Source organism: Hermetia illucens, chromosome 6, assembly GCF_905115235.1.
Source record: "Hermetia illucens chromosome 6, iHerIll2.2.curated.20191125, whole genome shotgun sequence".
Taxonomy (NCBI): Eukaryota; Metazoa; Arthropoda; class Insecta; order Diptera; family Stratiomyidae; genus Hermetia; species Hermetia illucens.
This window is the reverse complement of record NC_051854.1, coordinates 26,321,139-26,333,842: the sequence shown is the minus strand read 5'-3', so window position 1 is coordinate 26,333,842 and position 12,704 is coordinate 26,321,139. Positions and strand designations below refer to the sequence as shown.

At 47.2% G+C, this 12,704-nt stretch overlaps 2 protein-coding genes across 2 annotated transcripts; both read left to right on the top strand.

The window, feature by feature from the left end:
* Positions 1-19: 19 nt before the first annotated feature.
* Positions 20-9,133, top strand: LOC119658830 (zinc finger SWIM domain-containing protein 7-like). The gene is made up of 2 exons (XM_038066564.1): positions 20-357; positions 8,762-9,133. The coding sequence occupies exons 1-2, from the start codon at positions 201-203 to the stop codon at positions 9,100-9,102; spliced, it is 498 nt and encodes a 165-aa protein (XP_037922492.1). The 5' UTR covers positions 20-200; the 3' UTR covers positions 9,103-9,133.
* Positions 9,088-10,137, top strand: LOC119658828 (cell cycle checkpoint protein RAD1). The gene is made up of 2 exons (XM_038066562.1): positions 9,088-9,267; positions 9,337-10,137. The coding sequence occupies exons 1-2, from the start codon at positions 9,118-9,120 to the stop codon at positions 10,060-10,062; spliced, it is 876 nt and encodes a 291-aa protein (XP_037922490.1). The 5' UTR covers positions 9,088-9,117; the 3' UTR covers positions 10,063-10,137.
* Positions 10,138-12,704: the final 2,567 nt, after the last annotated feature.

Here is a 12,704-nt window from a genome sequence, read left to right as displayed (position 1 = left end):
CGCACGGCAAAACTCAATCAACGGACGGGATAATGCGTGATGTATGTGTGCAAGGACTAAGTAAAGTTGGCCGAGGTTGGAAGTTGCGCAAATTTCGAAAACGATCCTGCTTAGCTACTTTGTTGGTTTCTTTACTGCATGTGGATTTCTTATGTGGAAAGGAAGAAGTAGAAAAGTTGTTTACATCACTTTGATATGTCATGGTGAGGTTAGGATTTCGTTTGCCGGCGAAGCTGGTCTGCCTGAGGCGCAACTTTGGTGGGGACTTGATGAAGCCGTCGTCGATTCTGCCCGAACTAGTGGAGACTGTGTTGACAAAACTAGAAAACAAGTATAGAAACTGTGGACAGTCATTTTGTAAGTAGAAAGGAAGATACAATTTTATTTCTTATTTCCATTTGTTTTTCACTATTACGAGGTCTTCTTCATTCATTGTATGATCTACAGTTGTATCCTGGCTGAAATCGGGCTTATGCAGCCAACGGTCTCGACTCTCCAATTTCTAAAATTGTGATCTGCTTTCCCATCCGCATCAACTGAATCTTCCTTAATTCTCCGTGGCGTCCTCGACGATAAAAATAAGTTTTCCTCTGTGGTTGCGTTTGGAAATGTTTGGGTCATTCAAACGCCTTCCATGGGATGCTTTTCCAATTTATGCAATTATATTATAATTGATGCCGCTGAACTGTTGTAAATATTGCTCAGCTCATGGTCGTATCACATTTTCTAGCCTCCGGTAGCGAAATACTCTCGCATTTTTTTAATCTTTTGTAGCATCTTCTTCACCACACACAAATCCTCTTGCCTATTGTGAGTGAGGGTGGTGGAGGGATTCATTTGACTGTACTCGAGGGGGCGATCAGACTCTTGTCTGCAATGGGACTTATCTGAAGTGGCTCTTGCCTAGAAGCTGCACAGAACGTTAACTGGTATCTTTGGAACAAGGATGGACCTGCCCTGGTGAACAAAAGCTCCAAGAGAATGTACTCTCGTCCTGGTTATTTGCGGTTGGACCCTTGTAGTAGTTTCACCTTGGTTAGGCGTAACCCATATGGCGGGCAGTGCTCGTTGTAGGCTCAAATGTGGAGCTGCCCTGTGCAGTTGGCGAATCGTATCCCTTAGTTGCGGCAGAGGTATATGATAAGCCTCACATCCACTGGTATGCACGTTGAGCTTACATTCAGTATAAACCTTTGCACCTTCGCACCCACTTACAAAGAACCCCCACCTCTGTCCTGCACTTGCCCCACGGGACAACCATTTAGGCATTACTTCGCGGGGCAAGCTTGCTTTCCGTAGGCCTTCATGTTTCCAAATCTGCAGTCTTTCGCTTCTTTGCTTCCTTCACCAGCTCAATTCTGTCTTTAGGGTACAGCATCTCCAGTTCTTTGCGCGTGCTTCTTTCAGGAGCTGGGTTTGTATCCGCATAATTGTGTGGATGACCGAAGCCTAGTTTGCTTCCGAACTTAGCATTTCCCGGAATTTCGGGCAAACAGAGGAGAGTGAGAAACTGCGTGAGGTGATAGTTCACCTCCCCGTGTCGTCGGTCAAGCCATTCTTAATACCAGGAATAAGCTTGTAGGTCCATCGACCCTTCGACGACTCGTCCCACCGTCGTTGCCAGAGTCTATGCGTCTCCTCTTTTGCCGTTCGCCGGTGATCTGCTTCCGTTCCTGATGGACCCATCCATACAGGCGTCACATCTCTCTCGCTAACAGGTCAAATAGGGACCATCCCTGCGATTACGAACACCGCATAATCCGAACTAGTTCAGAATGCGCTGCATACCCTCAGTGCAATCAGTCGATAGGCAGAATTTATCTTCCTCCAGTTCTGTACGTTATCCAAAACCCCCACCCATAAAGGCGACCCCAGCTATCAGCAGCCTGCTACACTGTTTTGACCAACAAACGTTCGGCATCTTCCTGGCCAGGGCCGTCGTTGCCTTTGTAACTTTTTCATAGGCGTACAATATATGCCCTTTGAAACTCAGCTTGGCATCGACAGTCATGCCAAGGTATTTGATGGTCGGATTTGAGACCATCATATAGTTTTCAACCTGCAGACTGATCGTATTTCTTTCCGGCGATTTTTAATGAGGGCCAGGCTCAGTCCGGCCCCCTCATGCCAGGACCTTACAAGCACGACCGACTCGGTGGTGTAAACCTCGACATCCTCTGGGAGTTTTGCAACGATCACTATGGCCACGTCGTCTGCAAAACCGAACAACGTGGCCTCCTCTGCTACGGGAAGCAAGAGCACCCCGTTATACATCATGTTCCAGTACAGAGGGCCCAACACCGAACCTTGCGGTACCAACGCTGTAATGATGTATTCATTGGTCCCGTCGTCCGTCCCGTACCAGAGAGCTCTGCCCGACAGGTAACTCTCGATTGACTTATCTAAGTAACCAGGTGCATTAATTTTGGCGGCCCCAGTTGGCGGAGTTGAATGCATTTTTTACATCCACCGTCACCACAGCACTTGCCAGAGTCAAACATTGCCTCTCGAGCCAAGTCCGCCATCCTTTCCATCGCGCCAACAGGTAGGCGAGCTTTCCGGAACCCATATTGTTCATCCGCAAGACCATACCCGTCTTCCACGATATTGTAGATGATGCGCTCCAATATCTTCCCCATAGTGTCCAACAAACAGATAGGCCGATAGGATGCTGGGTCCACCGGCGGCTTGCTGGGTTTGGGCAACAATACCAGTTTTTGCCTTTTCCATTGTGGAGGAAATACGCCTTAAGCCATGCACGCCACGAAGGTATTTATGAACCAATCAGGTTTGATCCCCACCGCCAGCTTCAATGCTTTATTAGGGACGCTATCCAAACCCGGAGTGTTGCCATCGCCGATCCTTCCGCAAACCTCCCGAAGTTCCTCCTCGGTAGCGCGAGGTATTACCTCCACCTCGAATTGGGCCTGAGGCCTGGCACCTGAGGCGACCTATGCCCATGCAACTTCTTCACAACCAGCCTGTGGTCCCATGCTCTAGGGGTTTATATTCGCATCCACACACAGTCGCCTAAAGCAAACTCTTTTGTTCCTACGAATGGCCTCCTTTATTCTGCCACAAAACGTCCTATAATCCCCCCCGCTACTCGTGATCCAGGGAACCCGGGATCGATGGCATGCCGACCTTAGCTCCGCGATTTCGCTATTCCACCAATAGTTTGGCTGTTTGCTTGCCAACTCTCGCTTCCGGGGCATAGCAGCGTCGCATGCCTCGGTCACCCATCGCGTGATTCTCCATGCTATTTCGGTGACCATGCCATTCAGGTCGCCATAACCCGCCAGAGCTTCAGAGAACGTATTCTGCTCAACGCCTTCGTCTTCCAGCCCGGCATCCCTACTCGCTTTCTGCGAGCATTCCACCCGCCACTTGGCCCACCAGCGACTTTAATAAACATCGTCTGGTTGTCGCTGTGGGTGTAATGCTCACTGGCATACCAGGTAGTTCCCCTTGCCAATGCGGTGCTCACGTACATGATATCGACGATAAAGTCCAGGCCTCTCCCTCTGAACGTAAATGAGTTCCCAACATTGGGAAGTACAACATCCAACTCGGCGAATGCCTCGAGCATGATATGTTCTCTCTCGTTTGTCCTTCGGCTACCTCCACATACTCACACCCGCTGTGATTTTCGGGGTATGACTCCTTGCGTCCAGCACCAAATGGTGCAGTATCTCCTCGTACTGCGCACGCGTTGCATTAGGACGCACGCCCATATCGCTGCTTTACCGGTCTGGTCCGTGGTTCAGACATCATCATCGTAGTTTCGATAGGGTTCACAAATAATGGCAACGTCAATTCCCTCCTCTCGGATGGTCTGTGAGAGGAGGTCTTGCGCCGCCTCGCAATTAAGATTGATTTGAATCATCTCATTTGGGCCTTGTATTTAGCGCTCTCCTGAACACTGTACATCTGCTACTGCCAGTAATATGTCGGTTGTCGATGTCCTCCTTTCGTTTGCACAGCATGCATTTCGGGTCGGCTGTGCACTCCTTGGCGATATGTCATCTCCTCCGCACTTTCTGTACCGCTTTGATCTATCGTGGGCGCTGGTGCATGGATTATGTGCCCAAAGTCGAGGCACCTGTAGCATCTTTTCATGTCCACTCGCTCTCTGAGTCGACAGTTGACCCAGCCTATCTTGACTTTGTCCACCGCTAGTAATTTGGGCGCTGCCTCTGCTGGTAGGCTGATAACTGCAGTCTGTGTCCCCCATAAGCCTTTCGTATCGATTTGACTACCAATTCCTGTAGACCCGCAAGCTCGAACACCTTTTCCAGTCCTGCACGGACATCCTCCTTCATCGATGTCCTTGTACTCGAGAGTTACCTCCTGTCGTTTGGCCCTTACGTCAGCCTGCTGTCTAAGGGATTTTTCCACCTGATCGAGGAATTTCTTCGCTGTTTTATTATTCGAATTCTTTAGCTTCAACATGAGGTCTCCCTTCTTCGATCGCCCAATTCGGTTGACGCTGTTTCCTAGATCCCTAAACTCTGGGTCCGGGTTAACTTGCTTAAGAATGTAAGTTGCTTCACCTTTTTGGAAATGACGATCACTTCTGGTCGTATCCTCCTCTTCTCGTTCCTCTTCTTGGAGACAACCTTACTCCATGCCTCCTTGCCTCGCAGTCATCACAGCATCATTTGCAGGCATCACAGCTACTGACTTTCCTTTCGCATTTTTGGCTGTTTTCAATGCTTGCTCCGGTTTATTTGGAGAAGGGTGTTTCATCCTTTGGGGGATCTGTTGGGGTCCAGGTATTTCACCCATCCCCTCGCGGGTTCTTTTTCTAGCGTTTTCGTGGAGTAACCTTTGCAGAGGAAGTGTCACCTGTGTCGCCTAGGTGATTTTCTTCCCTGGTTTACAGGCTCCTTTCTCCTCCTGGGCTCTGCCATACGCCATTCTGATACCTCTGATTATAGCCCTAATATTTTGGTGGGTGTTCTTCCTATCCTTAATGAACTCACAGAGCTCCATTATCTCCTCACCCAGTGTGGCAAATGCCGCTCCCGGGTGGTTGTTCGCTCGCTGACGTTCTTCACACCCATCATCTGGTATCAGAATCACATCGCTGGGCTTGGCTTCCTTAAATTTTTCCGTCATTGTCTGACGAATTCCTCGTCCCTCTAGCGATCTCGCTTGATTAGGTAGCGATCTAAGGATCACTGAACTCCTCCTGAAAGGATCCGGTATGGAGTTAGGTGTCCCTTCTTGGACACCTGCAACCGAGGGAGGAGGGTCGGCGGTCATCTTCGGTCGGGAGCCGGTTCGTTCGCTCCTAAAAATCGCCGGCGTTGGGCTTCTCAAGCCTTCTGTTGTTTGTGCTGGTATTTTGTTGTTCGCATCCATTTGGTTGTTTGTGTATTCGCCAAAAATTCAGACACGGGCTCGTGTTCAATGTCAGCATTTTTCTTCCCGCTGCCCCCGTGCTCCATAGAAAATTGTATCTCTCCAGCCGTCCTTTATCATCTTTAAACTGCCTGCCTATCATCAGCAGGCAGCCACCGAAGGTTCCGTAGACCTTCAGGAGTAGTTCAACCTGCACGTCTCTTGAGTTAGCTTAAGCTAATGTCCGTCCGTCTGTTCGTCCGTCTGTCCGTCTTTTTAGTCGTACTAACGCAGATGTCGGAAATCAGATTTCCCGCTTTATCTCGGCAGGATGAGCAACGAGGTGTGTAAGGCTTACCCTGCTGACTTTTTGGTAAAACTTGCGCGCCTGGCGCGGTTGCTCTCTGAACTTTTCACTTTCTTCGCAGACCTGTTGGTTTTCCCTGGCTTCTTTTTCCCGTCTGTGAAGTCACTTCTCCGCTCGCCGGAGTTCGTGATAAGTCTCTGCGCGTGCCCGCGTTCTTTGAGAATGCAACATTACTCGGTATGAGGCACTCTTCCGTTCCGTTGCTAGCTTACATTCATCGCCAAACCAGCCGTTCCGACCCCTTTGCGGCTGGGGCCAAGTATGTTTGTGTCCGTATCAATGATAACGTTCTTCAGGTGGTTGTGAAGATCATTGATGATGCTTCACCTCCAGGTCCTCTGTTGACTGCAGTTATTGCGGCATCCATTTCCCTCTTATAGGTGTCGCGGAGGGCTGTGTTGTGAATGGCTTCAGTGTTAACTCTCACCTGATTGTCAGAGGGGATTCTGGGTGGTGTTATTATTCGAGCTCGGAGCACCATGCAAACGAGATAGTGATCCGAGTCTATATTGGCCCCCATATATGTTCTGACATTCACCAAGGCTGAGAGGTGGCGGCGTTCGTTCAATATGTGGTCAATTTGGTTGAAAGTGTTCCCGTCTGAAGAGTCCCACGTTTGTTTGTGGACCGCTTTCTGCGCAAACCAGGTACTTCCAACAACCATTTCGTGTGACACTACTAATTGAATAATCCACAGTCCGTTATCATTTGTATTTTTATGTAAGCTTTGGGAGCCAAAGTATCGCTTTCCCACAAAACCGGTCCTTGTTCAACTCAACTCCTGTAACGCTATTATATCAGCCCTATATGGGGACAGGCTGTCGGCTAGCTGCTTGGCAGCTCCATCTTTGTACAGGAAGCGCACGTTCCATGAAAAAATACGCAAATCATTGTTCCGTTTTCGTTGCCGCGTTCGTCTTTGTGTAGTCAGTCCAGTCCGAGGCTCCTTTTGTGGCTTCGTAACAAGCTGTTTTCCGCGTACGGTTGCCAGCCCTGCACAACCCCCAACCTGGAGGACCAGTTGGAAGACGCCTCCGTCTTTCTCTGTCTGCAGCTTTTCGTTAAGAAAGAGCTCTCAGCAGCCACCACGTGGAGGTGGAGATATGGTTTGGTAGTAGAACTGTTGGGGTTCAACAGGCGCTTCCCAGGTTTTGTGGTTACCCATCGTGGTTACCAATTCGCGTTTCGCCGTGGCACCTATGCTATCCTTTAACCACCTCGTTTGCCATCGCTAATTCAAATAAGGCATCACATCCCCTTATGTAACTCTGATAATTGCTATTAGTTTCTCCGGAATGCCCGTCCTGATACATTCCTTTGAAATTAGTGAAAAGTAAATAAAGCAGAGATGTAAATTTCGTGCACTGTTTTAAAATGATGTTGTCGATGTCGTCAATGCAGTAGGATCAAGAACTGAAATCAGTCTGTCCATCCAGGTTTGAAATGTTCGCCTTTTTTGGAATCTTAATGATCATCCCCCCTCTGCTCTCTAGGGAAAGTTTCGAATTTCCGTATAAGTGAAAATAGCAGCTTTCTTGACCAGAGCAATAACAAATTCTCTTTTATCGCGGCACGGAGTTCTCAGTTCGTTAGACTTTATGATGCTCCTTCGAGATGTGGCTGACGACCTGGGTTACGTTCGAGAAAAGAGCATTTTCAACGGCGGCCCAATGCTCGTCAATATTCTCAGGCGAATTATTCAAGGTACCTACCATCCAATCAGCAAGATAGCTCTCTCTCTGTCCAGCAACAGCTAGATTATATAAGGAACATGGTGTCGGTCAGTTGCAATCCAGCTGAAAAAAGTGCAGTGTCGTAAGAGCATTTCAGTGATCTTCGTTGCCGCTGTCGGGGAGTGTGCGCACATTTAGAAATCAATGAGTCGTTTTTGATCCGAGGCGTTGTTGACGGTAGCAGTAAATTTCGAAATTTATAGGTTGCTAGCCTGCAAATGTCTATCCTTTTTAGTCGCCTTTTATAACAAGCAAAGAATAAAATAAAAATTGCAGTCTCTGAACTCTCGGCAGAAAACTTTTAAGTAATTACCGTGATCCCTTAGAATATGCGGGTGATATTAGCAATTTACTCCCAACTACATTTCCCGTGCTAAACCACTCGTGCTCATGTTTTAGAGAAGAAGCGTCACTCTTGCCAGTTTGAGGACACTGGCCGCTCCGAGGAGCCCAATTAGCGCTTTGGTGCGCCGTTTTGATGCCACAAACTCCTAAGACCGTGCCTGTTGTTATGGGAGCAGAGGGGCAGAGTCCAGCTGGCTCGGATCTTCAGAGCCAGCGTGTAGCATTCACGAAGGAAAGCAGCTCTCCGCCCTGCAGCTAGAAATCTCCCTGAGGTCCCCCAAGAATGGGTTACCCAGTGTCCGCAGCCTGACTCTAGCCAGAGCTGGGCAATCGGAGAGAAAGTGCATGAGGGTTTCCCTTCCTTCTCCGCAGCTTCGGCAATGCGAGTTGTAGGGTATGCCGAGCTTAGCGGCATGGTCTCCTATGGGCCAGTGCCCCGTGCAGACCGCCGTAATCTTGAATGCATTTGCACGCGTCTGGCACAGGAGCTCTCGTGATCGGGCCAAATTCTCCTTGACTTGGCACAGCTCGTAAGTCTTCGCCATCTCGGTCCCCGACAGCCGCCAGCAGAATACCGACTGTATTCGCCGAAGGACCGCCCTATCGCCGCCACAAAGATGATACGTTTGATCAGCCGCGTAGCACGGTATGATCACGTTCGAAACGAGGACCCCCGCAATCAATCGATCACATCCATCGCGCTTCAATTTTGCTATCGCTTTTATTACAGCTAAGAAGGGCAATTATTCTCCAACATATTTATCAGGTCGATTGCCGCACCCACGAACTTTCGCTCTTATGTTTCAGTTGCGCGTATAAGGACAAATCTATGTATTTTTACATTATGGTCGCCATAATTATTTCCCTCCTCACTGGTCAGATAAGACTGGACTAAACAATAAAATATTTTATAGATATACAAGCGAGCAATTCAACTCTCATGAAGTACTTTCCTTTTTTTCTATGACAGTCTCAGATGCGGATCTCCTCGAACTCAATTCATTATTCGGACCCGTTTTTGAGCGTGCCCTGGAAACTTTGGATAGCGTCAAAATAATCGTCTACAAGTCACCAAATCGCCTTTGTGAATTAATTGAAATTCAAGGTCATTCGAACCACGTCTATAAACTGTTCCCCTATGTTAACTACTGTCCGTGCCAATCTTTCAAACATCAAGTCCTCCATCATCGGACTCAGTGCACCTGCAAACACGTTCTAGCCGCACGGATTGCACAAATCTTCAACAAAGTCGAGGAACGTGTTCTCACCGACGACCAATTCAATTTTTTAATGAAGAACGTAAACGGCTAACTGCTGGCTGCTTCTATGCACAACTCCAAAATCTTGTATCACAAAGGACTGCTGAGAAACTGGAAAATGCTGACCCAATCGCAATATTCGCAAATCAAATTCGTCGCGAAATTGGAGAATATAAAGGGATTCTTTGGGTCACTGAAAGCAATCAATTTTGATGAGGTGGGAGTTTCCAAGTTATTTTTGTTTTATTCATACATTTGCATCATTTCTTTGGCTCTCTATTTTCAGACCGGGACATTTCAAATATCCGACAGTGGAGTTCGTGTCATTGTCGAAAATTCCAAATTCGTCCAGGCCTCTGTTTACGTAACGAAAGAATGCTTTTCGGAATACCACGTACCACCGGACGAGACTATTCAATTCTACGTTAACTTGAACGTAGTCACAGAATGTCTTGGAATCTTCTCAGGCGTAGAGTGCAGCATGAAAATGATTTACAAAGGAGCAGGATGTCCACTTGTGCTCGTACTGGAACACCACGGTGAAGACGATGTCGTCACAGAATGCTCGATAAAAACAAAGAATCATGAAGAACCCTTGGATTACTCATTGGATGAAGATGGCCCAAGCTATAATGCTATCATAATCCGGGGCCCAGACCTTGCAAATATTTTCAATGAAATCGACAGGACCGCGGAAGAATTGGAATTTCTACTTTCACCGAAGGAGCCGTTTTTCCGAATCACTACAATTGGAGTCATTCAATCGGAAACCCAAGTAGAAGTGGCGAAAACTAGTGACATGATAACAACATTTAGATGCAAGGAGACGACGTCAATGAGGTATAAAATGTCCCATATTAAATTGGCCTTCAAAGCTCTGTTACTTTCGTCGAAAGTCGCTATTCGGACAGATTCGAGTGGTTTGTTGGGGTTACAACTGATCATTCAGTCTGACGATGAAGCTCAGATTTACATTGAATTCTTTATTACGCCACTTGTTAATTATGATTAAGCTAAAATGTAGATTGATTACGGTTTTGTATTACTCGGAAAATATTTTTCTATAAGATAACCCATTTAAACAATATTTCTGGATTTATTCCTCATTAATCGGCTCATTGGCGGTCATTGTCCCATGCAGGGGAATTGCTCATGAATACGCATACGCAGTTGTAAGCAGAGGTGCCAGATTCCTACTGGCTGAAATCGTCTATATATAATCCACTGTTTCGCCGTGGGACTACCTACTGTTCTTAAATTGCTTCACGGGGCTGCTTCAATTTTGAACTGCCCTTCTCAGTGTCCACCCGCTGCTTTGTTATTTGTGTTAAGTTAAGTTAATAACATGTGTATCTTATTCATTTTCTTATTATCCTTTTGTCGTTATTCTCCAAGGTAATCTACACTCATTGTGGCCTCTGCTTAGTAGTGCAGACTGAAGCGGTCACCTGTTGGGCATCTATGTTTGGACCGGCGGGCCAGATTTAGATCTTGCGTCGAGCTGGATTTCCGGTCATAATACATAGCCCTAGACCTAATTTCTGTCTTACCCTCCCTCGTATGCCTCCGAATTATCTAGCAAGAAAGCTGGAAAAGTTTATTGCAAGCTATTTCTCAAATCATAAAAACTGTCAGCTGATTTTTTTTTTTTTGAACAGGACAGGTGAATGCATTTACGCACAGAGTATTGAATTTCCGCAATGGTACGCAGTCATCAGACAACTAGCCTGGAATCGTTTGAGATGTTAATTCCGGTTCTCCCTCCCATTCTTCCGGCTTAAGGAGTCTTTAAGTCACGAAATTCCTTTCATTAACCCTCCCGTTGCTGACAAGGGAGGGAGTTATTAGTTCAAGCAACCAATAGAATTTCGGTCTTGTTTGCAACAAGAAAAACCCGAACTACCAGCGCTTCTCAGAATTTCCCTGACAACGTTGTCTAGTGAGAGCTCCCCTGTGTTTGCATAAAGTTGTTGACGAAGCCCATCCCCCCTTTCACAAAAGAAAAAGGTGTGGGCAGCGTCGTCCGCCACTTCATTGCAGAACACACAATCAAGAGGTCGTGCCTTCCCAATATTGTGCAGGTAAGACTGAAAACCTCCATGCCCACTTAGAATTTGGGCAAGGAAATAGTCAATCTCACCATGCTTTCCGTTCAGCCGCGGATCTAAATTGCCGATGAGCCGCGTAGACCATTTGCCTTTAGGTTCACTTTGCCAAGATAGTTGCCACTCGGTTAAATTTTCACTCTTCCGGCTGTTGATAGTCTTACGTTCCTTTGCAAGGAAGCAACGAGAATCACTCCCGCGGTTATGAGACAGCAGACGCCACTCACAAGGCTCCCCGTCTCTATACTTGTGCGAAGCGTTTACGGTACACCTCCTTGCCAAGAGCATTACAACAGACAAAGTTGATCAAATAAAAAACGTCTTCTGATACATATAGGGTCCCGAAAATTCGCCATTAGCCGACTCAACGCTGAGGCTTCAGCTGCAGGCCTGTCCACTACTGCTTTGATTTTCGCGAAGAAGCTCGTCTTCGAAACGGGCATTTAACCGCTGGTTCGGGATTCTCTTTCTGGTCAAGATGGATACTTCGGATTTTTCCAGCGCAAGGCTAAAACCATGCAGTCACCCATCCGCTTGCCAGTGGCATCAATATACCAAGTTTGCTTTGCGCCTGTTTAGCAGTACATCCGGCAATAACTGCCGCAACGTCCTCTGAATAACCGACTAGGCGCTACTCTTCTGGCATGTCGATTCTTAGCAGAAGGCCCTAGAAACTTTATAACCAAATCCCCAAGGATCCTGATTTACCTCGTTGATTTGATTCTACCAGCGGTGAGCTTTGCTTTTATTTATCGCCTCTGGCTTTGTGCAGCATACCTCATCATGGACCAAACCGTTGTCATCAAATTCATTATTAGCGACAATATCAGCCGCAAAGCCCCCCCCCCCTCCAATGCGGCTTTGCCTGTTCCAAGAGTTCCAACAAATCTCCTGATGTTCACCCTCCTGACACCCGTAGCATCAACCGACGGTGCCAGAGATTGGAACGCAAAAGTTACGCTTGCTTTTTTATTGCCTGGGCGTCGGAATGTTGATGTGAACCCGATGTTGAAAGTTACGAACGCGGTTCTTGCCATCATTTCCATTCAAGGACTCCAGCATTAAAGTCACCTCTTACCAAGATTCACCCCTCCGTGTCTAAAACATCATTCTCCAGAGCATCGATCCTACGTCTAAAATCCGGCATTGTCTCATTCGGCGTTAGGTAAACCTTTAAAAAGTAAACCCCGAATCCAGACAAAACCGTTCTCTCCGCCTTGAGCAAGAACCCGAAGTCAAATGACGTCTCTAAGCCAGGTGGCAGCGGTACCCAGCAGATGATACATACATGAGGAGATGAGACGCATTGTCTTGTTGCAAGCAGAAGAAGTCGCAGCTGAGGACAAAAGGCGCCGGCATGCTAGCCTTGGTTTGCCAAGAATTACCGAGACTACCGCCAATTCAAATACCAATTTGTACCGGCTATAGTACGGAATGGAGCCAATTCATCGAATTGTTCAAGCCAATGGTTCATAATAATTCTTGCTTGGGCAATATTTAAAAACTGCAGTATTTATTATGATACTTCAAGGGACCAAGAAGAATGCGG